The sequence below is a fragment of the Microcaecilia unicolor genome, chromosome 6, assembly GCF_901765095.1.
Source record: "Microcaecilia unicolor chromosome 6, aMicUni1.1, whole genome shotgun sequence".
NCBI classification, from domain to species: domain Eukaryota; kingdom Metazoa; phylum Chordata; class Amphibia; order Gymnophiona; family Siphonopidae; genus Microcaecilia; species Microcaecilia unicolor.
Genome location: NC_044036.1, coordinates 1210243 through 1237252, shown reverse-complemented (window position 1 = coordinate 1237252; position 27010 = coordinate 1210243). Strand labels below are relative to the sequence as shown.

Genomic DNA, 27010 nt, shown 5'->3' with positions numbered 1-27010 from the left:
GGTTAGTTCATAAGAGCACTAGAGGAGTTAGTGTCCTGGGGTCAATGAGATAGGACAGTATCTTTAGGGTAAGCTTGCCCAAATAGGCAGGTCTTGAGTGACTTCCTGAAAGTCAGATGATCCTGGACCGTTTTCACCGATTTGGGTAGTGCATTCCACAGGTGAGTACTGGCATAGGAGAAGGTGGAAGCATATGTGGTTTTATATTTCAGTCTGGAGCACGCAGGATAATGAAGGTTTAAATAAGAGCGGGCAGTTCTGAGTGAATTTCTTGCTGGCAGGTTGACAAGGGCACCTTTGAGAGGTCTAAAGATCTGGAAGTCATCAAACAAAAATGGGGACAAGATCTAGGTAGGAATTTCCCTTTGTGGGATTTATTTTGTTCGATTAGGAGGATCCCACATTTGGTAAGCAATGCTAGCTTCAGAGAATGTGCATTTCGCGTGTTACACAGAGCTAATTTTACCCAAGTTCAGTTGTTTAAGTAGGGGGGCTTTCAATCGCCTTGCTGCCCTAAATGTCAGCCAACAATACGTTTTTTCACGCTTTTTGGGAATGTGTAGTGTTATGCCATTTTTGGCGTAGAGTTATTGACTATCTTTCCTTTCTCTTTTCGCGTACAGTTACGGGTGATCCGGTTCATCTGGTACTAGGTTGCCCTGGATCCTTTAGGGGCTCCATGGTGGAAGAGGTGCGGCTGTTTCGAAAGTTGTCGAGGAAATGCATTTTACAGGAGTGGACATTGTCACACTCACCTGATTTTTGGCATTGGCGTAACACGATACATTTACTATTGTCCTGGGAGGCGAGGGAGGTAAGGGGTTCCTTTAAACGAAAAGCCCGTTTTCTAAAAAAAATTTTTTTTTTTTTTGGGGGGGGGGGTCTACCTGGCTTCTTTATCTCCTCGTGGTAGGAGTCTGATCCTTAATAAAGTGGGAGATTAAGTGGTATGGTTTCCTGTCTTTGAGAGAGAGCTAGGTATCTTTCCGGATTTAGATGGGTGGGGTATCTGAGTGGGGGGGAGGGTAAGAGGAGGAACAGGATGTCGTTGTTGCATAAGGACGTAATAATTTTAGGATAGTGTAGTTTTGGCACTGTTAATGTGCCCCGGGGAAAATTGAGTTTTCTTGTTTTTGTTTACGTAACGATATTTCATACATAATTTGAGGAAGAATGGGAGGGAATTTTGGATAAGGGAAGAGTTAAAATGGGGTACCACTTCAGGATTATTGCTGATAAGAATATTGTCTGGCTATAGGCCTGTAGGTATTTGTGGGTCATATATTGCACATACAGCCTGCTGGCTGGTTGGGAGGCGGAATCAACAGCAAGATAGTTGACTGCAAGAATGGTTTCAATTAAAAGTGACAATACAAGAAACTGGAGCAACTATCGGTGAATTGGGTTGTCACGGTTCAAAATGGCAAATGGCGCAATTCACTGATCTAGTTGGTATTCACTTAGATATTTAAAAATCCAACACGCGGTTGAAGCCATAATATTAGCATTTGATAACGGCCATTATTTATGCACACGGCAGAGATGCGATGTTCTAAGGAAGAGTTATGAGAAACAGGGTCCTTAGTAGTATACTCTGTTAACTTGTCTTTGTCTCGTGTGTTATGGTGTTATTGATCCTGCTGTCGAATTTCGCTTACAGTATGGGATTACCAACTTTCAGATTTGTTTATAACTGTGGGGAAAGGGGGGGGGGTTCTCTTTGTAAAACGTTATCGACATGTTTGAATTGTCTTTTCTCTTTATCTGGATTAATAAAAATGAGTGAAGATTAAAAAAAATTAAAATTCAAAGCTAAGCCATGAGTATACCTTTGGCTGAGTCAGGGAAATCTTTGGACGTTGGAAGGAGGAGTGGGTAGTCAACAGTTTGAACCAGGTTATTAGACAACAAACTTGTAGAATTTTGAAACTAGTATCTAGATTGGGACCCTGTCTGATGAATTCTGCTTTTAGGATGGTAATACAGACGCTAGTTTGCTGGGCTATTGTAATGCTCCATATGTAGATCTGAATAAGAAAATTACAATTGGTTGAAAATGTTTCAGCAAGAATAGTTATGAAGAAAAAGAGAGAGGATAGTGCTAGACCTCTGTTGAAAGTACTTAATTGGTCACCTGTAAAGGAAAGAAGTATGTTGTATTTTTTCTTTATTTCAGATTTATTTATTTAAATCTAGACTGAAAGCCCACCTCTTTAACATTGCTTTTGACTCGTAACCACTTGCCTCCACCTACCCTCCTCTCCTCCTTCCTGTACACATTAATTGATTTGATTACTTTATTTTTTGTCTATTAGATTGTAAGCTCTTTGAGCAGGGACTGTCTTTCTTCTATGTTTGTGCAGCGCTGCGTACGCCTTGTAGCGCTATAGAAATGCTAAATAGTAGTAGTAGTAGTAGTAGAAGGGTCGCTGGACATGGGTGGATGGAGGGTAGAGGAGAGGAGGGTCGCTGGACATGAGCCCCTACGTCTTGCCCCATCCTTGGCCACCTTTAAATCTAGACTGAAAGCCCACCTCTTTAACATTGCTTTTGACTCGTAACCACTTGTAACCACTCGCCTCCACCTACCCTCCTCTCTTCCTTCCCGTTCACATTAATTGATTTGATTTGCTTACTTTATTTTTTGTCTATTAGATTGTAAGCTCTTTGAGCAGGGACTGTCTTTCTTCTATGTTTGTGCAGCACTGCGTACGCCTTGTAGCGCTATAGAAATGCTAAATAGTAGTAGTAATCTGTTCCCTTCTCCACTACTGCCAACTCCAGACTTCGCGCCTTCTGTCTCGCTGCACCCTACGCCTGGAATAAACTTCCTGAGCCCCTACGTCTTGCCCCATCCTTGGCCACCTTTAAATCTAGACTGAAAGCCCACCTCTTTAACATTGCTTTTGACTCGTAACCACTCGCCTCCACCTACCCTCCTCTCCTCCTTCCTTCTATTAGATTGTAAGCTCTTTGAGCAGGGACTGTCTTTCTTCTATGTTTGTACAGCGCTGCGTATGCCTTGTAGCGCTATAGAAATGCTAAATAGTAGTAGTAGTAGTAGTAGTACACATTAATTGATTTGCTTACTTTATTTTTTGTCTATTAGATTGTAAGCTCTTTGAGCAGGGACTGTCTTTCTTCTATATTTGTGCAGCACTGCGTACGCCTTGTAGCGCCATAGAAATGCTAAATAGTAGTAGTCTTGCAAAGGATATAAGGAACAATCCAAATAGAGAAAAAAAGAGTGGACATAGCTGTTGCAGGAAAACATTATCCAAACGTCCACATCAAGAAGAGAGATTGGTTTTCTTTTATTATTCCTTCTTGTCTTCACTCTAATTCTATGCCAGTGGTTCCTAAACCTGGTCCTGGAAACACCCCAGCCAGTCAGGTTTTCAGGATACCCACAATGAATATTCATGAGAGAGATCTGCATGCAGTGAAGGTGGTGCATGGAAATCTCTCTCATGAGTATCATTTTGGGTATCCTGAAAAGCTGACTGGCTGGGGTGCCTCCAGGATCTACAGTACTTCTGTTTTTGTAAGTAAAATGTAGTGCTGTATTTCTTGTACATACTGTATATACACTACTGTACACTAAAAAAGGAAATAATTCTTAATTGCTTCAGTGGAGTGGAGGAGTGGCCTATTGGTTAGAGCACCGGTCTTGCAATTCAGAAGTGGCCGGTTCAAATCCCACTGCTGCTCCTTGTGATCTTGGGCAAGTCTCTTAACCCTCCGTTGCCTCAGGTACAAACTTAGATTGTGAGCCCTCCTGGGACAGAGAAATATCCAGAGTACCTGAATGTAACTCACCTTGAGCTACTACTGAAAAAGGTGTGAGCAAAATCTAAATAAATAAATGCTGATTTTCATTTCTCTGCTGCAAGGTCACGTAGTCTTTTCAGAAAAAGGAGCTGATTTGCACTGCTTTCTTACTGCTTTTCCATCCAAGCCATTGCTGTATTTAAACATTCAAAGGCTTCTGCTTGTCAGTCCCGCATCACCATCAACTTGGTGATCATCATCATTTTCTGATTCTTCATGTTCCTTGTCCTGAACTGATTCCACGATTTCATCATAGTAACATAGTAGATGATGGCAGAAAAAGACCTGCACGGTCCATCCAATCTGCCCAACAAGATGAACTCTTGTGTATACCTTACCTTGATTTGTACCTGTCTTTTTCAGGGCTCAGACCGTATAAGTCTGCCCAGCACTATCACCTCCTCCCAACCACCAGTCCCGCCTCCCACCACCGGCTCTGGCACAGACCGTATAAGTCTGGCCAGCACTATTCCCCGCCTCCCAACCACCAACCCCTCTTCCCCCCACCGGCTCCGCCACCCAATTTCGGCTAAGCTTCTGAGGATCCATTCCTTCTGCACAGGATTCCTTTATGTTTATCCCATGCATGTTTGAATTCCGTTACCGTTTTCCTCTCCACCACCTCCTGCGGGAGGGCATTCCAAGCATCCACCACTCTTTCTGTGAAAAAATACTTCCTAACATCTTTTTTGAGTCTGCCCCCCTTCAATCTCATTTCATGTCCTCTCGTTCTACCGCCTTCCCATCTCCGGAAAAGATTTGTTTGTGGATTAATACCTTTCAAATATTTGAACGTCTGTATCATATCACCCCTGTTCCTCCAGGGTATACATGTTCAGGTCAGCAAGTCTCTCCTCATACGTCTTGTAACGCAAATCCCATACCATTCTCGTAGCTTTTCTTTGCACCGCTTCAATTCTTTTTACATCCTTAGCAAGGTACGGCCTCCAAAACTGAACACAATACTCCAGGTGGGGCCTCACCAACGACTTATACAGGGGCATCAACACCCCCTTTCTTCTGCTCGTAACATTTCTCTCTATACAGCCTAACAACCTTCTAGCTACGGTCACCGCCTTGTCACACTGTTTTGTTGCCTTCAAATCCTCAGATACTATCACCCCAAGATCCCTCTCCCCGTCCGTATAAAATATTTGAACGGGGCTGGCTCATGGCTTCAGTCAGGTGAAACACTGGCTTAAGGCACCAAAAGCCTGCCTCACTAGCTTAGTCTTCACAGTGGCGAGAGCATATTTTGTTCTCACCTCTGTGCTCTCTTCTCTGCACTGTCACTGGCACCACTGCAGGTTTAGATGTGAGAAAAGATAATTCCTGTTCTCCAAGGACAAGCAGGCCTGTTAATTCTCACAAGTCGGTAACACAGCCTGCTGTCCTCTGAGAATACCTGCTACAGGTAAGTATCTTCGCTTTCTCGCATTTCAAATCTGGGGCTGTGCCAGTGGTCGAGCATGGAGAAGAGCACAGTGGTGAGAGCAAAGTGACATGTTCTGACCACTGTAAAAGATAGAACCGATGTCAGCCTGCCAGTAGGAGAAGGAAGGCATCTACCGAGCGAGAGCTGGCTCAGAGTACCACAACCCCTTGAGCCTGCACTGGCTGCAGTATGGATCTCACATATCATACAGAGTTAAAAACAGAACAAAAACATTTCCCACTGGTCGGAGCTGTGCAAAAGCTATAGTGCATCCAGCCTATTTGCATTCCTTTGGAATTTAATCACATTATGATAACATCAAAATACTCCTCTCTCTTGTATTTCTCAACTGCGCCCTGTTCGCCTGCTATCTCTTTGATGTGGGACCTCATAGAGAGAGGAATCCCCAGACTCTGTAAGTAAGCCAAAAGAAAGATCTCCCATTTTGCTAATTAGGTCACCTTAAGAAAATCAGCTGTCCCCATTCTTCTAATGGTATCTAGACATTCAGTGAGTTTGGAGATTGCCCATGTCTAATTGGGCTTCACCTAAGCAACCAGTGGAATATCATCTGCAAAACTGTTAAATCCAGACTCTTGGAATAATGCTACTAAGGAGACTAAATACAAATTGAGAAGTAGCAGCAAAAGGATTGAACCAAGAGAGCTCCAACTGGCAAGCAGTGGGCTCCCCTGCACACTCGCTGTTACAGCCAGATAGAAAAGACCCAAACCATTTTAAGGCAGTCGGAAACTTCCAGCTCCCTTAAATGCTGCCACAAAAGACCACGATCAGTAGGGAATCTGGCCCTTATCTTTATACGTTCTGATGGTAAAACCCTGATTGACAGGATTGTGTTTCTTGCTTCTTTGTTATGAAACCCTTGAAAGGTTAAATTTTCCTTGTATTAGTGTGACAATCACGTGATGACAGATGATGTGGAGAATAAAATGCATTGGCACAGATGTGTATGGGATCCCCAGTACTGGTATAGCGGGGTAAGACTGAGGGGCTTTGACAGATCTCTGGGAGTAGCAGAGAGTACGATAGGGTAGGATCGAGGCGTACTGGATTAACTGGCATAAGTGTTGCTGAAAGTTGAATTCTTACCATGCTAGAAGTGTGGCTTCTCTGTATTCCTGGGTTTCTAGTGTCTCAGCTCTGACCCAGTGTCTCTTATTCTGTCTCAGACGAGCCAGTGTATGTGGCTCATGCAGGCGTTGGGATTTCTGCTCTCGGCACTGCAGGTTGAAGAGATTCTGAAAAACCTGCACTCGCTCATCACACCATACATCCAACAGCTGGAGAAACTAGCAGATGAAACAGTGAGTATCATCGCAGTGCTATTTACATAAGCTACCCGTGATGACTGACCTTATGTGTCAGTGTAATTTACCATGTATGGGCAATGTCACAGCTGACCGAATTCACCACCTTCAGTGAAGGTGTGGAAGTTAAAAAACCTCACCACCATATTGGGCAAAGTAGATGGGTCATTTTGGTCTTTATCTGTCATCTTTTACCATGTTGCCCAGGTGATTTAGTAAAATGGAGACCATATGGCCTATCCAGTCTGCCCATCCATGGCATTTACTATCCCTTCCTCTCCCTTAGAGATCCTATATACTTGTCCCAAGTTTTCTTGAATTCAGATACCTGGTGGAAGGAGGATAACCAGCAGGATACTGGCATACCAAGGTACAAATTATATCACAGTGATAGGGTGGATCAAAAATTGATGGAGGGGTTAAATAGAGCCTCGAATCAAATAAATTAAAAATTCTTCAGGACACTACATCTTGGAAACCTTATGGATAGAAATTCCACGTGTAAAGGGGAAAAGGATAGTGACAGGAGTGTACTTGATGAACAGACAGATGTAAAAATGTTATAAGAAATTAGGAGGCTAACAAACTGGGAGCATAATAATAATAGATGATTTCAAATACCCCGATTATTGACTGGGTAAATGTAACATCATGGCATGCTAGGGAGGTAAAATTCCTTGTTGAAATCAAGGACAGCTTTTTGGAGCAACTGGTACAGGAGCCAACAATAGTAGGAAAAATTCTAGACCTAGTCCTTAGTGGAGCGCATGATCTGGTGCGAGAGGTAATGGTGCTTGATAACTGTGGCCATAACATGATCAGATTTGATTTAACAACTGTAGTAAGTACGCACAGGACATCCATTACTGTAGCATTTAACTTTCAAAAAGGAGACTATGATAAAATGAGGAGAAAGTTGTTTGTTTGTTTGTTTGTTTTTTTAAGCCAACCTTAGAGGGGCAACTGCAAATGTCAAAAATTTATACCGGGCGTGGATTCTCTTCAAAAATACCATCATGGAAGCTCAGACCAGATATAGGTCTCTGGTATCTTCGCTTCTATTTTGAATTACCTAAATATACTATGTCATACGTCTCCTGGCTTAGTGAAATATCTGCAGATCAGTATAGCAGATACCTGGATGGACACTGGATCTAGAATTATTTTTAAAAATTATCCGGCAGAAGGGTTGTGAGCACCATTGCTTGGCTACTCAAAATATTGAGTGTTGTAGGCTGCGCAATATACCCTTAAGGGGCAAATCACTGGAATTACTTTTTTTTCTCCATCTGCTGTGAGACATAACCCACTTGTCTGGGCTGGTCTGGTAGGACTAAAAGAGAGAAAATGATCAGGTAAGGCATAATTTCCCCTTATGAGTGATGTAAAGTGACATAAAGTGTAGTGGGAGACCCATCAGTTTGATTGCTGACAAATACACAATGATCGGCGAAACGGGTCCCGTCCGGAAGATTAAGCTGGGTGTTTGTCTGTTGCTTAAATCATGTTATACATGGCTGCTGCATTTGATCTTATGAGTTTTGAGCACATTTTCTGTAGAAATCATTAAGCATTTTAATGAAGAAAACATTTATGCATAAAGCTATTAAGAGTGCAAAAGCTGTATTTAATGTTTGCTGATTGTTTAATCAAAGAGACTTCTCGGTTTGTGACTATGCAGTTTCAGTAGTCTCTTTATCCCAGCTGTGTTGTTAGTACTGTTAGCAAATTGTCCTAGCAGTGTTGCATGAGGGAGAGAGCGATGGCTTGTGATTGTAGAGGTAGGCTTCTGTATGCATACAGCATGGTACTGCCTTGAGACTTGGGGTTTCAGATGAGAACCAGAGAGTATTGTGAATAGTAGAACATGAGGAGAGTTATATACGTTCCTTGTCCTGGGAGGCGCTGGCGGAGGATGTCCAGGAAGAATTGGCAACAGCATTCTCTTTAGAGGCACAGCAAAAAGTGCCCCTCACGTTCCATCACAGGCACATCAGGGACACAGTTACCGAACTGGACTATGCCAAGTTACTGGCTGCCTGGAAACGAGATATCCCCATGGCCCTTACATTGCCTCAGTTCAAGTCCCATGTGCTTACAATGCGCAAAACAATGAACATGACACAGCACTGGGAGCTACAATACAAATTTGCTCTTCTACTCTACAGTTCTCCCAGAAGAGCCTTTCACATGGGACTCTCGCCTTGGGGAGAGTGCCTCAAATGCAGGGATCCGGGGGCCACCCTCAGGCACGTTTTGGTCCTGCAAGGGCATAGTCCGATTTTGGAAGGAGCTAGTACAATATGTTTCTGAGATGTGGAAGATGGGCTGGAAGTATGACTCGGCGCTGCTCCTGGGGGCGTCCTGTTCTCATACACCCTGTCCCATCAGGATTGACCGCTTTTGTACGCAAAGCTATTGTAGTGGCTAAACAAGCAATACTCTCAGAATGGCTTACGTACAACTTCCCTACAGTATCGCAGTGGCGTGTGCGTATGATATCGTTACTGCGGGTAGAGAGGGTGGGAATTACAGACTTTAAAACGAAGACTGGAGTGCATTTCCAACTCACTTGGACTCCCTTTTGGAATACTCTGACTCCAACTGCCAGGAGTAGACTGTTAAACTTCTAGATATTGCCATGTACCCTGCGTTATGTTCATTTGATGCCATAGCAAGGGAAAAAAAGGGGGGGGGGGGTGGGAGGGGAAGGGGAGGGAAGGTTAAGTCCTATTTGTTGAAGTAGAAGTACTATGTGTTAGTTTAGCCACATGGGGGGAAAATATCAGACGTTCATACATGATGATGTTAACTTCTTTAATTTTTGAATAAAAATGATTGAAACATAACATGAGGAGAGTCATGTGCATTGTCCTAGTTTAGCCAGCCGTATGTAGAAGCTAGTACCATGAGCTTACAGTGACATGCTCAGAGCCACATATGTTATCCTAGTACTGTTTGCTTATAGTGAATCACTGAGGAGAGCTATGTGCTTTCACCGAAGATCAGGGACTAGTGTAATTTCCACATACTCTGTGACTCTTCTTTGCAGAAGTCTGAAATTGTCCCCATGAAGCTTCAATAGGAATTTTGTCAAAATATTGTGTATGGGAACAAGAGTGGAAAAGGAACCGATTGTCTCTGTTATTCCCTCTCTCCATCCCTACAGCCCAATCCTTCCAACAAGCTGGCCATCATTCACATCCTGGGGCTGCTTTCCAACCTCTTTACCACGCTGGACATTAGTCACCACGATGATGACCACGAAAGCACCAAGTTAAAGAAGCATCCCATCATCCAGGGACCAAACCCAGTGAGTATTGGGCGAGTGCTGTGCTGCCGCTGATGGCTGTCGGAGCGCTGTTAAACGTCCCCCTCTTTTCTTGCAGGTTGTGATGGTCTTGCAGCAAGTCTTCCAGCTTATCCAGAAGGTGCTCAGCAAGTGGCTGAATGATGCACAAGTAGTGGAGGTGAGAGAATCCGCTGCAGAGGAAAATGCAGCTGTATTTTCCGTCTCTAACCTTTCAAACATTTTGGGCTTCTTCCTACAAACTACAGCGGTTTACAAAAAGATCAGCCATTTTGAGGAATGCTGTCATTCAGCACTTCCTTGTCAGCTGATGGCTTTGCTAATACATTCTTTCACTGTATCGTGTACACGTATGTTAGCATTGGGCTTTCTCTGTTTTGCACAACTAATCCTTCTTGCTGAGGCACTAATCCTACCTTTGTATCTCTTTTGCAAGTGCTGTTTCGTAGCTTGTGTGTTTTTCCATAAATTAAATTTACTTCCGACATCTGTGGGGCTTTAGCTAATTTTCAGAGAAAGATGACTGATCTTAATAGCTGTCTTCAAGTAAAATTCCTCAGTCAAAATTTTAGCCGAAAACTTAGCTAGTTAAAGTCATCTGTAAATTCATCTAAAGATAATTGGAAAAATTAGCTGATTGTTTTAGCTGCTCAGCAAACGTTTAAAAAGGTTTCCTCTTAATACTTACAGCAAAATAAGTTTTAAACAAGAGGTCCAGATAGGAAAGAAAACCATGTCAAACAAGCGTGTGTTTAAATAGAGCCAGATGGAGAGAGATGCACTCACTCTAGAAAAATGCCATCTCAGAGAGTAATCAGGAGGGATAAGGAGTAGAATAGATTGTAACCTCTTGTTTAATGTACAGCACTGCATACGTAATGATTAGTAGTAGTAGTTGAGCAGGGACTCTTACATACGTGTTTAGTGTACACAGCTGTGTATGTCTAGTAACATAGTAGATGACGGCAGAAAAAGACCTGCATGGTCCATCCAGTCTGCCCAAGACAAACTCATATGTGTGTACCTTACCTTGAATTTGTACCTGCCCTTTTCAGGGCACAGACCATATAAGTCTGCCCAGCAGTATTTCCCGCCTCCCATCACCGGCTCTGGTACAGACCGTATAAGTCTGCCCTCCCCTATCCTCGCCTCCCAACCACCAACCCCTCTTCCCCCCAACTGCTCCGCTGTAGAAATGATAATTAGTAGTAGAGCAGGGACTGTCTCATATACGTTTAGTGGAGGGGACTGAGATCCTGGGGAACTGGTTCAATTTCTGCTGCAGCTTATTGTGATTCTGGACAACTCACATATTGCCCCAGGCACAAAACTAGGGACAGAGAAAGTACAGGCATATAATGTGTACAGCGTTGCGTACTTCTAGTAGTACTATAGAAATGATTAATAGCAGCAGCAGTACTGCACAGAGCTCTGTACGTCTAGTTGTGCTTTAGAAATAAGTAGTAGTAGGTCAGCAGGGACTGTCTCATACGTGTTTAGTATACAACACTACATACGTCTAGTACCACTATAGAGACTATCTCACATGCGTTTATTATACAGCACTACGTATAGCCCAGCATCCTGTTTCCAGCAGTGGCCAATCCAGGTCACAAATACCTGGCAAGATCCCGACAAAGTTCAATACATTTTATGCTGCTCATCCCAGAAATAAGCAGCGGATTTCCCCCAAATCAATTTAATAATGCTCTATGAACTTTTCCTTTACAAAACCATCCAGACCTTTTTTTTAAAACCCTGCTAAGCTAACTGCGTTTACCACATTCTCTGGCAACAAATTCCAGAGTTTAATTACACGTTGGGTGAAGAAAAATGTTCTCCGATTCGTATTAAATTTACTACTTTGTAGTTTCATCGCATGCCTCCTAGTCTTAGTATTTTTGGAAAGAGTAAACAAATGATTCATGTCTACCCGTTCTACTCCTCATTATTTTACAGACTTCTATCATATCTCCCCTCAGCCTTCTCTTCTCCAAGCTGAAGAGCCCTAGATGCTTCAGCCTTTCTTCATAAGGAAGTCGTCCCTTCCCCTTTATCATCTTCGTCGCTCTTCTCTGTACCTTTTCTAATTCCACTATATCTTTTTTGAGATGCGGTGACCATTACTATTAATTCTCTGTGCTCCCAGGCTGATGCGCAGACCTCAGCTCTGACAGGCACGAGCATTAGATGTCACCTGACCTACTGGTGCGTGCATGTGGCAATCTCTTAGCACACAGTGCCAGTGAATCAGAGACAAGTCTTACAGTGGGGGAAATAAGTATTTGATCCCTTGCTGATTTTGTAAGTTTGCCCACTGACAAAGACATGAGCAGCCCATAATTGAAGGGTAGGTTATTGGTAACAGTGAGAGATAGCACATCACAAATTAAATCCGGACAATCACATTGTGGTAAGTATATGAATTTATTTGCATTCTGCAGAGGGAAATAAGTATTTAATCCCTCTGGCAAACAAGACCTAATACTTGGTGGCAAAACCCTTGTTGGCAAGCACAGCGGTCAGACGTCTTCTGTAGTTGATGATGAGGTTTGCACACATGTCAGGAGGAATTTTGGTCCACTCCTCTTTGCAGATCATCTCTAAATCATTAAGAGTTCTGGGCTGTCGCTTGGCAACTCGCAGCTTCAGCTCCCTCCATAAGTTTTCAATGGGATTAAGGTCTGGTGACTAGCTAGGCCACTCCATGACCCTAATGTGCTTCTTCCTGAGCCACTCCTTTGTTGCCTTGGCTGTATGTTTTGGGTCATTGTCGTGCTGGAAGACCCAGCCACGACCCATTTTTAAGGCCCTGGCGGAGGGAAGGAGGTTGTCACTCAGAATTGTACGGTACATGGCCCCATCCATTCTCCCATTGATGCGGTGAAGTAGTCCTGTGCCCTTAGCAGAGAAACACCCCCAAAACATAACATTTCCACCTCCATGCTTGACAGTGGGGACGGTGTTCTTTGGGTCATAGGCAGCATTTCTCTTCCTCCAAACACGGCGAGTTGAGTTCATGCCAAAGAGCTCAATTTTTGTCTCATCTGACCACAGCACCTTCTCCCAATCACTCTCGGCATCATCCAGGTGTTCACTGGCAAACTTCAGACGGGCCGTCACATGTGCCTTCCGGAGCAGGGGGGACCTTGCGGGCACTGCAGGATTGCAATCCGTTATGTCGTAATGTGTTACCAATGGTTTTCGTGGTGACAGTGGTCCCAGCTGCCTTGAGATCATTGACAAGTTCCCCCCTTGTAGTTGTAGGCTGATTTCTAACCTTCCTCATGATCAAGGATACCCCACGAGGTGAGATTTTGCGTGGAGCCCCAGATCTTTGTCGATTGACAGTCATTTTGTACTTCTTCCATTTTCTTACTATGGCACCAACAGTTGTCTCCTTCTCGCCCAGCGTCTTACTGATGGTTTTGTAGCCCATTCCAGCCTTGTGCAGGTGTATGATCTTGTCCCTGACATCCTTAGACAGCTCCTTGCTCTTGGCCATTTTGTAGAGGTTAGAGTCTGACTGATTCACTGAGTCTGTGGACAGGTGTCTTTCATACAGGTGACCATTGCCGACAGCTGTCTGTCATGCAGGTAACGAGTTGATTTGGAGCATCTACCTGGTCTGTAGGGGCCAGATCTCTTACTGGTTGGTGGGGGATCAAATACTTATTTCCCTCTGCAGAATGCAAATAAATTCATATACTTTCCACAATGTGATTTTCCGGATTTAATTTGTGATGTGCTATCTCTCACTGTTACCAATAACCTACCCTTCAATTATGGGCTGCTCATGTCTTTGTCAGTGGGCAAACTTACAAAATCAGCAAGGGATCAAATACTTATTTCCCCCACTGTATATGCATGCACCAGAGTTTTCTAACTTCCAACTTCCGTTCCTTCCTTGCATGCAGTGCTGCAGCTTGAACCCAGAGTGAGACTGAGAGAGCCGACCAGAAATGTTTTTTTAAGTATCATTTAAATTCTTGCGGAACTGAGTGGGGATGGGCGGGGATGGATAAGATTTCTGTCCCCGTGCAACTCTTTATGACAGACGTGGATATATACAACTTTGCTAGCAGATGAGACAGGGAGCAAAATTTTCCAATGAAAGCATCACTGTTATAAGAAGTGGTGTTGTCCCAGAACATACCAGTCAGTATTCTCTGTCTCCAGCAGCCTGTGAATGTGCTGGACTGGTGCAGCAGGTTTATAAGGTGCCCAGGACACTGGTAAAGCAGGATCCCTGGCTCTGGGCATCAGTCCTTAGTCTGTTCGGACGTAGAGTAGTTTTCTCTCTTTAAGTTCAAATGTTCAGTTATTATGGTCCTCTTGGTAGAGCAAGGTCAGATTATACTTTTAGTCATGGTTCAGTAAGGAGATAAGCTCAGTCTTTGTGTGTTTGGGAACATCCTTTCTTCAACTTTTCAATGGCTGGACCTAGTAAACGAAACTGGCTGTCATGCTAGATCATTGAGCACATCAGGCTGTTTTAGTTTACACATTTGGAGCGCCTGTGGGGGGGGGGGGGGGGGGATTTTTGATGCTTGCTGTAAGAAATGTACTGAGACTTAGACTGAAGCTGGATAGAATGCTTCTAATTGTTAACTTTATAAATTAAAATAAATTAAAAAAGACATAGTGTATTAAATCTTAATCCTGCCCCTTTTGCTTTGGGTGTTCTGCCTAACGCAGGGTGTTTCTTTTTCTGCAGTCTGTATGTGCCATCTTTGAGAAGTCAGTGAAGACATTGCTGGATGACTTTGCACCAATGGTTCCTCAGCTGTGCGAAATGCTTGGTCAGATGTACAGCACCATCCCACAGGCCTCAGCACTTGACCTCACACGGCAGGTAAACTGCATACTGATTATGCCTTTTAGTTAACCAAAAGCTTTGCACTTTGTGTACTAACAGTGCAACACCAGTAGTTCAGAAGTAGAACCACTGCTGGGCAGACATGTATGGTCTGTGCCCCAAAATTGTCAGCGAGACACAGAGAAGTATACCAGAATTTAATCATGAAGATGTAGATCATATGTGCAGAGTATCTGGCAACCTTGTTGGGCAGACTTCATGGACAGTGCAGGTCTTTATCTGCCAACATTTACTATGTTGCTATGTGTTTCACCCCTTAAGGGTACCACATACATCCTTGGAATGCTCAATATTTTCTCTGTTTCCAGTGGATGGTGGCAACACACTGTGTGCAACCTCTGGAGTGTTGGATGAAAAGCTCTTTACCTGGTTGCTGCTGGGTATCAGTTGAGCAGAGAGGTGCATCTTTTGAGCTTTTATGTTCCTAAAAATTGGAAAGTAGATTTCAGAATGGAGCATGGGTGCCAAGTTCTTCCCCACCCCTTTTTGGGGGACTTTTCCTTCTCTAGTTTCCTTTTGCATATTATTTATAAAAAAACATACCAAGTTTTTAATTTTTCACTGTGTGTTAGCACTGCGGCTTCAGGTAAGACTGCCAGACTCCTTTCTTTTTGAGGAAGTCTTATTTTTTCAGCTTCTGAGGAGGTTCCTGTTTAGCTCCTTGTTCCAGTGTTCAGCTCCATTTTTGACTTATTTTTAAACAGCGAGTTTCTCATTCAGTTCAGCCTGTGAGGGTGAGGTAATCCTCCAATCATGCAGAAGACTTGGCACAGTGCATCAAATTCCCCTCTGCCTTGAGAGGCTTTTTTGGCACCATGTTGGAAATTCGAGCCCTTCTGTCCACAGTTCTGTGTTCACGGCAAAACATTAAAGACTGGGTTGGTCTTTGTACTAGTGTCCTAACATGACCAATCTGCCTCTAGTATAGCAAGAATCTTTACCCCAAACGTTTTAAGCTTTGAGGCAGCAGTTTCAGCTCTTTCTGGAGTCACAGGAGAGTATTACTGTGATTTATTTGAGAACAGTATTTGGATTCTGGAAAGTATCTTTTCTTCTCTAGTTGAGCGTGTGATTTTTTTTTTGTTCAACTGTTTCAAGTTTCTCGAGCTGTTTTGATGTAATAAAATGGGACAGAGAATCCCTCTTCAAGGCCAACTTTCCTGTGTAGTAAATTACCAACGCATTCTTTTGAGTTGTTTTGGTTATCCGGCTTCTGAAAATAACAAGAAGCAGCATAAGGAGCGTCAAAGCAAATGCAAGGCGCAGATTAAGAAGGCCAAGAGGGAGTATGAAAAAAAGATAGCTTTAGAGGCAAAAAAACATAGTAAAAAATTTTTTTCAGTATATTAAAAGCAGGAAGCCGGCAAAAGAATCGGTTGGGCCGCTGGATGACCGAGGGGTAAAAGGGGGGGGGGGGGGGGCGATCAAGGAAGACAATGACGTAGCGGAGAGATTGAATGAATTCTTTGCTTCGGTCTTCACTGAGGAAGATTTGGGTGGGATACCGGTGTTGGAAATGATATTTCAAGTGGAAAAGTCGTAGAAACTTACTGACGTCACGGTAAACCTGGAGCACGTAATGGGGCAGTTCAGCAAACTGAAGAGTAGCAAATCTCCTGTACCAGATGGTATTCATCCTAGAGTACTGATAGAACTGAAAAATGAGCTTGCGGAGCTACTGCTAGTGATATGCAATTTATCCTTAAAATCGATTGGAGGGTGGCCAATGTAACGCCCATTTTTAAAAGGTTTGACATGAAAAAGTCCTCATGAATTTAGAGGCCATGAGAGACTAAGAAGCCAGATCCTGATCTATGAGGACATGATAGGCTGACAGGGCTCTGAAATGCACTCTGACAGAGGACATCAGGATTCCTAACTAGTAGACATGCTATAGGTTTTGGAGTATGATATTTCAATATTGAAAGGATCTTGGTCTTGTGTGGAACCCTAGAAAGAAAACCTTTCCCATTTGAAGGACCAGTCATCTTCTGAGTTTTCCCTAAAGAAGAGGAAGGATTTTTTTTCGGTTTCATCACCTAAAGCCAGGTTAAGGCTTCTGCACGTTAGCATTGCACCTCATCAGAGCACAGTATCATGAATACCAAGTCACCAGTGTTCTGGAAGCATCCCTGAGGTAAGGACCACTCATCCTCCTTGGTATTGTACGGGTCACAGCATCCAAGACTCCTCATGCCAGTCAGGAGGACTTTGCTACTCCTACTGTATTTTCAACATCTTTGTTATGATTGTGGTCAGAACCCCTCTCAAACTTACTTTTTTCCTGGTGGTCAGCTTAGCTGGCTTCTGTTTCTTTTGTCTGTCCTTTCTGAGCAGCTGGCTCTCTCTCTCTCTGTGCTGGCAGCTTTCAGTAGCTTGGGGCTAATTGTCTCACTTTACTGCAGCTGTGGGTGGACTGAGTTAGTTCTACAGGGGTGTACTGGCTTTAAGTGCTTCACGGTGCTGCATTGGTGTGGGTTGGACCTCTCTGGGTCAGTGTGCTTTTGCCTACGTCTAGGGAGTGTGATATCATCAGGGAGGGCCTTGATAAGGCAGTGGTGTTGTTGCCTTCAGAGCCTTTGCAACGGTGGTGTTTGCTTTAGGTAGGGTGGTGCAGTGTGCACTTCTGACTTTGTGTCTAGTTTCCCTGCTTGCTTTTGCTAAGGTCCAGGTTAGTGTTAGTGCAGTGTGCACTGGTGTCTGTGTGTTTAGCTTTCCTGCTTTTCCCTTGTGGTTCCCCTGCTTTTCCCTCTTGGTTTGGGAAGCACCTTGTTAGTTTTGTGTCTAGCTTGCTAGGGTAGTGCTTAGGAAGCACCTTGTATCTAGCTTGCTAGAGTAGTGCTTAGGAAGCTTGTTAGTTTTGTGTTTAGCTTGTTAGTATAGGGCTTAGGAAGTCCTTTTGTTAGTGTAGGCCTAGGAGTGCCCTGGTTAGTCCAGTTCCTTGAAGCACTGCTGTCTCTTCTGTTTCCAGTCCTGGTCCTTGTGTCATCCGGTAAGTCCTGCCGGCCACTCGAACCCAAGGGCTCAACCCTTGGGGGGGGGGGGGGGATAGTGGCCAAGTGCAGGTGAAGCTGTACGGACCAGTCCAGTGTGCTCCAGTCCAGTCTGTTCCAGTCTGGTGCGCTCCAGTCCAGTGTGTTCCGGTTCGGTGTGTGTCCAGTCTGGTGCGCTGCAGTCCAGTGTGTTCCGGTCCGGTGTGTGTTCCAGTCCTGTGTCCTTCAGTCCGGGGGATTCCAGTCCATGTGTTCCGGTTCACTGGGCAGTACCTGCAGTCCCTGCCGGTGTGCTTGCCCAGTGTTAGTTGGTGGGTTTTGCCTGCTGCTGTCGCTCCTCGGCAGCAGCCTAAGGGCTCACGTTTGCTCCAGAGCCCGGCCCCACAGGCTCTGAACCTGAGAATCTGACAATCTTTATGTATGGCAGCCTTTGAGGAGCTGATCATGAGACGATTTGATGAGTGGACGGAGTGTTTCTTTATTTGATGCAGTGCTGCAGCGTCTACATTATCAGTGTTGATGCTGAGAGATCCAGCTGATCTTCGAGCCCAATGCACTGCCTGCAGGGAGGCATCAACCCTGAGACCTCAAAGGGCCTCAGGGTCAATGTCTGCAACACTGTTGTCAATTTTTCCAGTGTAGATAAAAAGAACCATAAGTACATAAGTATTGTCATACTGGGACAGACCGAAGGTCCATCGAGCCCAGCATCCAGTTTCGAACAGTGGCCAGTCCAGGTTACAAGTACCTGGCAAGATCCTAAAACAGTACAATACATTTTATGCTGCTTATCCTAGAAACTTTCCCAAGTCCATTTGAATAGTGGCTTATGGACTTTTCTTTTAGGAAGTTATCCAAACCTTTTTTTTTAAACCCCGCTAAGCTAACTGCTTTTACTGCATTCTCTGACAACGAATTCCAGAGTTTAATGACACGTTGATTGAAGAAATAGTTTCTCCAATGCATTTAAATTTACTACTTTGTAACTTCATTGCATGCCCCCTAGACCTAGTATTTTTGGAAAGAGTAAACAAGTGATTCACATCAACCCGTTCCAGTCCATTCGTTATTTTATAGACCTCTATCATATTTCCCCTCGGCCATCTTTTCTCCAAGCAGAAGAGCCCTAGCCACTTTAGCCTTTCCTCATAGGGAAGTCATCCCATACCCGTTATCATTTTCGTTGCCCTTCTCTGTACATGCTCTAATTCCACTATATCTTTTTTGAGATGTGGAGACCAGAATTGCACACAATATTTGAGGTGCGGTCGCACCATGAAGCGATACAAAGGCATTATAATGTCCTCATTTTTGTTTTCCATTCCTTTCCTAATAATACCTAACATTCTATTTGCTTTCTTAGCTGCCGCCACACACTGAGCAGAGGATTTCAAAGTATCAACGATGATGCCTACATCCCTTTCCTGGTCGGTGACTCCTGATGTGGAACTTTGCATTACGTAGCTATACATGCAGCATCCTAGGCTCAAAAGATGCTTTATTCAGTTTTTCAATATTAAAGATGATACCAGGTATAAAATATATAGACTTCCACAAAAAGTTATAACTTAAGCCTAACATGTTTCAGCGACCATAGCACCTGCATCAGGGGCAAATCATATATTTATTGTGAGTCAGATAATATATCCACGTTTGAAAGTATACCTCTTCATCCAGACAGCCGAACCCTTTGAAATACTGTAGCATTACTGAAAAAATTCTTTCAGCTCCTGGCAACATGGCCAGTGTGTTAGAGGAGGAAGCTTCACCAAAGCATCGGAGATCTTCTGTGTCCTGACACCCTTGCCTAAAGCCCAACGATGTCTGTAGGTCGAGACATGCAGAAATCTGGAATTACTACTACTACTACTGTTTAGCATTTCTATAGCGCTACAAGGCGTATGCAGCGCTGCACAAACATAGAAGAAAGACAGTCCCTGCTCAAAGAGCTTACAATGTAATAGACAAAAAATAAAGTAATCAAATCAATTAATGTGTATAGGAAGGAGGACAGGAGGGTAGGTGGAGGCGAGAGGTTACAAGTGGTTACGAGTCAAAAGCAATGTTAAAGAGGTGGGCTTTCAGTCTAGATTTAAAGGTGGCCAAGGATGGGGCAAGACGTAGGGGCTCAGGAAGTTTATTCCAGGTGTAGGGTGCAGCGAGACAGAAGGCGCAAAGTCTGGAATTGGCAGTAGTGGAGAAGGGAAAGGATAAGAAGGATTTATCCATGGAGCGGAGTGCACGGGAAGGGGTGTAGGGAAGGACGAGTGTGGAGAGATACTGGGGAGCAGCAGAGTGAGAACATTTATAGGTTAGTAGAAGAAGTTTGAACAGGATGCGAAAACGGATAGGGAGCCAGTGAAGCGACTTGAGGAGAGGGGTAGTATGAGTACTTTCCAAGTCTCCAAATGCGCCTGGGTTTCTGATTGTGAGCTGGCTTACCATCAAATCCCTCTCTACTCCATGACAGAAGGAAATACTCATCTGAGGAACTTTCATTTATTAATATTTTTTTTTTGTGTGAGAAATGACTTAGACCATTTCATCTAAGTTAGCGATGGAGGAGGAGCCCAGGCCGGAACCAGTAAACATCTTTCAATTCTTTGATCCCCACATTGCCCATTCCCAAAGAGGTTTCGGCAGTGTCTCCATTCCCAGAATATTCTAGAATATACAGATGAGAATGTGAGAACCCCCCTCCCCCCTGTATCTTCTATCAATAATAATGTGGGCAAAGTACAAAACGCTACCAGATTCAAGGAGAAGTAGCTTTCTCACCGTTTCTTACCAGCTCTTCGTAGGTATGTACTTATTTATTTTACTTATTTGGATTTTGCTCACACCTTTTTCAGTAGTAGCTCAAGGTGAGTTACATTCAGGTACTCTGGATATTCTCTGTCCCAGGAGGGCTCACAATCTAAGTTTGTACCTGAGGCAATGGAGGGTTAAGTGCCTTGCTCAAGATCACAAGGAGCAGTAGTGGGATTTGAACCAGCCACCTCTGGATTGCAAGACCAGTGCTCTAACCACTAGGCCACTCCACTTGCAAAACATTCACATTATTGAGGAGTATGCAGACACTCTCCCTCAAGAGAAGGCTGAGGGAAGGAGTGCAGAATTACATGGTCTGAGCAACTTTATTTTTGATACAGTATCACCCAACAGAAAGGACTTAACAAGGATCTGGGGTTCCTAGCCCATTATAAACCATAAAGCTGTATGTCTCTGTTGATCACCCCACCCCTCACCGATCCACACCCATCCTGTTAGAATATCAATGATATGCTTTGATGTCCCCATGCATACCTTCGACCCACCCCCATCCTCCCACCCTGTCAGACTGTCATAGTAATGCTTGAAGGTTTTCACTTATATACACTATCAGCTAGCACATTTGCTTATTTCCGATCTGACGAAGAAGGGCAACCTTCGAAAGCTAATCAAGAAATGTATTAAGTTATGTCCAATAAAAAAAGGTATCATCTTATTTTCTTTTCCATGTTTTATTTTGTTTTATTTCTATTGATAACCTTAAGAGTGGACTAACACAGCTACCATACTCCTCTACTTTTGATACAGTATTGAAAGCTCTGCTATGTGTATTGGCACCCAAAGAGTTGCATGACTCTGTGCCTCAGATAAAGATGTGCAAGTAAAGCTTGCCAACAGGCCATGCCATGGAGAGAATTTGGAGAGAAGATTCAAGAAGCTGCTACATTCATGGAACAGCATGGTGATACCCTTAACACCACCTCCAGGTCCTCTTCCAGGAAGTATCAGAGTGGATGGAAAGAAGGTCCTGTTATCTCAAAGGCCTCGGTACCCTCCTCCTTCCTGTTCTTCCCAAATAATACAGGATTCCTTAGCAGCCATCCAGACTGGTCAAGACGCTTGTATTATGCACGTCTACCAGCAGATGGAGACTGAGAGCACTGACTCTGAATATTGTATAAAACCCCTGTGCAGTTGCCTACCTGCCAGTATTTCTCAGTCTCCTAGCAGATGGTGAACATGCAGCCTATGCAGTCTTGCCGGTCTGGTATGCCCGGAGTGGGTTTCCTGGAGGTTTATTTTTGTTTTGGAGGATTTAGTTATTTATTTATTTATTTGTAACATTTCTACCCCACATTTTCCCACCTGTTTGCAGGCTCAATGTGGCTTACATAGTACCATGAGGCAGTAGCTACCTTCGGTGGTGAAACAAATACAGAGTGATGTTATAGTCAATGAGATAAATATATTACAGACACAGTAGGGGATTGTAGAGAAGGGGAGTTATTTAGAGTTCATTATAAGTTTTTGTTTCTTTGTGTTGCTGGGTTAAGGCATTTAGGTTCGGTCAGTAGGGTATGCCTTTTCGAACAAGTTGGTCTTTAGTGATTTCCGGAAGTTGAGGTGGTTGTACGTTGTCTTTATAGCTTTTGGTAGTGTATTCCAGAGTTGCGTGCTTATATAGGAGAAGCTGGATCCATAAATTGGTTTATACTTAAGTCCTTTGCAGCTAGGGTGGTGAAGATTTAAGTATGTTCGTGATAATCTGGTTGAGTTTCTGGTTGGCAGCCCTAGTGTGCTTCAGGGCTTGTTTCATTTGATTTAAAAAAATATATATACATATATTTTGGTCACCCTTTGCCTCTTCTTTATTGCTAGGTCTGGGGGGGTCACCTAATTTCCCTGGAGGTGTTACAACCAGAAAGCCGAGCCCCTCCCCCCATAGCCAGTAATCCCTCTCGTGGTCCCAGTGTGCTTTGGCTCCAACTTCACTGGATGCCTTGAGTGCCCATTTCTTCCTCCAGCTGCAAGCTGTTTGGGTTTGGGGTGTGTGTGTTGCATTATTCAATCAAAAGCGAAACCACATGTATACAACAGGCTCCAGGATTCTGTGAGTATCAGGGCAGCTGAGGATGTCTGTGAGGTGCTGGATGTGCTTCCCCTTGTTTCTTGGTTGCGGTTACCGCAGTACAGGGCCATGAACACAGATAAACCGCACCATTGCCGTGTGTGTGGCAAAAACACTGTTGATGTTCCCAGAGCTCCTTGTTGGCTCTGTGGGGAGCTAAAGGCAACAAGATGAATGTCAGAGGAAGCACTGTGCCCAGAGGATCAGTCAGTTAGTGAGTCCCTTAGCAGTGGGCTCATCAGTCTGATCTCTCTCCCAGGCCCAGGGGCTTCCAGTGACAGGAACTCGATGGGGGGAGTGGGGCTTCCCCCAGAATTTGGACTATGTACAGAGCCTCACAGTCTGGGGGATCCATGGCTGGGGACTCAAGGGGAGGGAGCTGCTCCAGAGCCAGCCGTACATTCTAGGGTGGGCTGGACTGCTGATCTGGTGGATTTTGGAGCAGGAATCGGTGGGGAAAGACCTCTAGGACCTGGAGGAAATCCTTGAGGAGGACAGGGAGCTTCCCCCTGGGGAGGACCACATGGTAGTATGCATTTTTCAAAGGGAAGAGTTGGCAGAATTGATATCTCCTTCCCCATGAACCAGGACCTTAGGGATATGGTCCAGGCAGAGTGGAAGTCCCCAGACACCCCTTACCGGGTGGTAGGGGCATTGGGCAAGTTGTACCCCATTCCTGCAGAGGACTGACAGTTTTCGTCCTCCTACTGTGGATATGTTAGTCACGGCGCTTACAAAGAAGACTACAGTTCCTGTGGATGGGGGGCATTAAGGATCCACAGGATAGGAGAATGGAGACTCTGCTCAAGCAAAGCTTTGGCTTCTCAGCGCTGACTCTTCAGGCCTCCATCTGTGGTTGTTTTGTGTCTAGGGTGTGTTTTCAGTGGACAGAGAAGCTTCTGCATGTTACGTCATTGGATTGACAGTCGGCGGACAGGAAACTAAGCTGAAGATGGGTGTGTCCTCTTTTGGCGGATGCATTGTATGATCTCCTGAGGTCTTTCTCAAAGAATATGGCTGTTTTGGGAGCAGCCCATAGGGCTTTGTGGCGGACATGGCATCTAATTCTAACGTTTGTACTCTTCTCTTTTGTGGTTCTATATTGTTTGGGGAGGAGTTGGATAAGTTGGTGAGAGGTCTTGGAGATTTTAAGGTTCCGTGGTTGCCCTAGGATAAGCCCTGAAGTGGGGAGCAGAGGAATAGCCTAATGGGCTTTGATCCTGGTGACCTGGGTTCGATTTCTACTGTAGCTCCTTGTGACCTTGGGGCAAGTCACTTGCCCCAGGTACAAAAACAGATTGTTGGCTCTCTAGGGACAGAGAAAGTACCTATATATAATGTGTACAGCACTGCATAGGTCTAGTAGCGCTATAGAAAGGATTAGTAGTGCTGTTTGGCTTGCCTGGATGTCCAGTGAGTGTTGATGGAATACTTGTGTCGGACCAAGGATTTTTGCAGATCAGGCTGTTTGGGTTGTTCTGGGGTCCGAACAAAGGCATGGCGGTATCCAAGGCTTCCATAGCAAGGTGGTTTGAAGAAGCTATTGCTTTCTCCTATATTCTTAAGGGGCGCTCGGTCACTTCCATTCTCAGGGTCCACCCCAATAGAAGGGTGATGTCACTATGGGCAGAGAGCACTTTGATTCCACCCCTAGATGTTTGTAGGGTTGCTGTGTGGTCTTCCCTGCACTTTTTCATGAAGCATTACCACATTGAAGTGCAAGTGTCTCAGGATGCAGCATTTGGTTCCAGGGTTTTGACATCTGGTCTCAAAGGGTCCTGCCCTTGAGGTTACTCCTTTGGTACTTCCCAAGAATCAAGACTGGACTGGATGGTTGCTAAGTAAGGAGAAATTAGGACTTACCTGCTGGTTTTCTTTCCTTTAGGCCTTCCAGACAAGTTGAGAGCTGTAGGATTATCACAGGTAATACTTATCTGTGCCCAAGGTTCCCCAAACAGAACTATCTGCAAGCAAAATACTCTGTACTCGGTCTAGGGGAGGGGGGGGAAACCTTGGATTAGCCCCACGCCAATACGTCCGATAGAGAGAAATGAAACTGAGAAAGCAGGCTGGAATATATTAGCTTTTATTATATATAGATAAGATATATATGAAAAGATATGCAAAATAGAAACTCTGGCAAAGCTTTAGCTGAATACAAAAATACGGGCTGATAAAATTACAAACTATATTGTCACACTACACACACTGTCCTTACAGGTTGCTAGGTAAATTACACATCTGATTGATAATGCTACAACTATGTTACGCGGTAGTACGGTTATTATCAGCTTATCTCCTGACCACGGTTATGACTATAAACCAGTCTTTTGCTCAGGTAATCACCATTCACTGAACCCAGACTAATAGGAAATAAATCACTGTATCTCTCACCAGGCTGACCTTCGTGGCATCTCTCGGCACAGGATACTTCCCAGACTCAAGCTGAGTTTCCAGCGAGTCTTTAGTCAGAGCAAGGACAGATACTATACAGCAGACAGGGAGGGCACAGGTCACTCCGTGCAGGTAGCTGAACCAAACGGTACTTTTCTCCAGATACACAGTTCATAAGATGGTGGACCTTATCAGGTCTCTCTGGTCTTCCAGCCTCCACCTTCTTCCAAGGATTCCGACTAACTAACTTCTCCTTGTTCCCGCTTTTCCCAGTACCTCTTGGTCAGGTGACTGCAGGAACCCAATCTGGATCTTCTTCAGCTCACTGCATGGCAAGAAGGGTCCATTGTTCTTGACCTTCAAGTTGTTACATTGTGGTATGCATTTTCTGTTTCTCACCCGGCTTGCTGGCCATGTCTCACTCCCTTTCAGCTTCTCAGGGAGATAAAGGGGGTGCTGGTTTGCCCACAGCATGTCCTTGGTGTTACATTACTGCTAGTGATTTTCCAGAAAACTGAATTAGCTAAATCACTGATGTGCAGGTCATAGGTTGCAGACTTCATTTTGATGTCATAGGATTATACAGGCCAAGACCAGCAAGGCGAGACACACAGGGAAATACCCCTACAGGGCCCACCCGAATTTTGGAAGAGATTTACTATGTGATTTCAATGTGTGTGGTGGGGGGGTGTCTTCCGTATATTTTTAGCAAACAGCTCAGAGGGAATCACCGAAACAAAAAAGTCATAAGGAACAGCAAAGAAGTGTGATCAGCCACAGATGTAATAGACAAAGACAATCTTGTAGAGGAAGTGGTGTGTATTCATGGACCTGACATGGCCCGTGTTTCGGCTATTGCCTGCATCAAAGGTCTATTTCAGTTAAATAAATAAATAACCAGTGTTACATTATCCATGCTGGACAACCTACTGGTAGGTGGAAGCCTCAGGGGTTTTGTTTTTTTTTAAATAACTTTATAACCTCCAGTTAGTTTTAAAGATAGTTTGACTATGATATCATCTATATCTATTCAAGACACCATCAAACTGTCCACTGAGATCATCTTGGTCAAACTGTCAGCATCAGGATATACTTACTAAGGAGTTCTCATCCCTCAGTTTGACGTCATCTGTCTGTCTACCTTATTAGTATATCATGACGAAGTGGGTGGATACCCAGATACATCTGATCACCTGTTAAGGAATCAGCTCCAGCATGGGACCTGATTATTTTAGCACACCTACTCCAACGTACTTTGAACCTGTGGGATAAACAAATATCTCATAGGGAAGACTTTTGTTTTTGTTTGCATTCTTTCCTCTGTCCCGGTTATCCAGTGCCTGGCGTGGTGTTGGGGGCTCTTCCTTATGTCCTAGTTATCCAGTGCCCTTCATGGTGTCAGGGGCGCTCATCCCTATGTCCCGGTTATCCAGTGCCTGGTATGGTATTAGGGTGCTGTTCCCTCTGTCCCAATTATCCGGTGCCCGGCATGGTGTGTGTTGTACATTAATCCAAGGTCCTGTTTACTCTGTGAACATTAAAGATTGTGTGGAACTTGTGACAAAGCTGCATTCCAGTTTAGATTTTGTAGGAATGATCGTTCCCTTTCAGAATGTTTGCCTGTTTGTTAGATTCTTAATATACCACCTTTCTGTGGTACAGCCAAAGGTATTACATACATAAGGTGCTTCCTAATGGGCTCCCAATCAAAGTACTGTACTTGTTTGGGCTACTGTATGTGAGAAGTTTCTGACCATAGTGACCAACAAGTTTTTCTTCTTTCTCAGCTGGTGCACATCTTCGCTCACGAGCCTGCTCATTTCCCACCCATTAAGGCTCTCTTCCTGCTGGTCACCTCGGTTACTCTCTCTCTTTTCCAGCAAGGTAAGTTCCTGAGCCAAGTTGCCTCTTCTGTCTGCCTTTCTTCTTGCCACTCTGGA

General features: G+C 44.2%; 1 protein-coding gene across 1 annotated transcript in view; it reads left to right on the top strand.

Moving 5' to 3' along the window:
* The window catches only part of IPO13 (importin 13), a 151394-nt gene that overhangs the window by 70980 nt on the left and 53404 nt on the right, over window positions 1-27010 (top strand). Inside the window, exons 10-14 of the mRNA XM_030205803.1 lie at window positions 6457-6591; window positions 9764-9907; window positions 9984-10064; window positions 14622-14759; window positions 26858-26954. Coding sequence (XP_030061663.1) covers window positions 6457-6591; window positions 9764-9907; window positions 9984-10064; window positions 14622-14759; window positions 26858-26954 — 595 coding nt within the window. The remainder of the gene's footprint in view (window positions 1-6456; window positions 6592-9763; window positions 9908-9983; window positions 10065-14621; window positions 14760-26857; window positions 26955-27010) is intronic.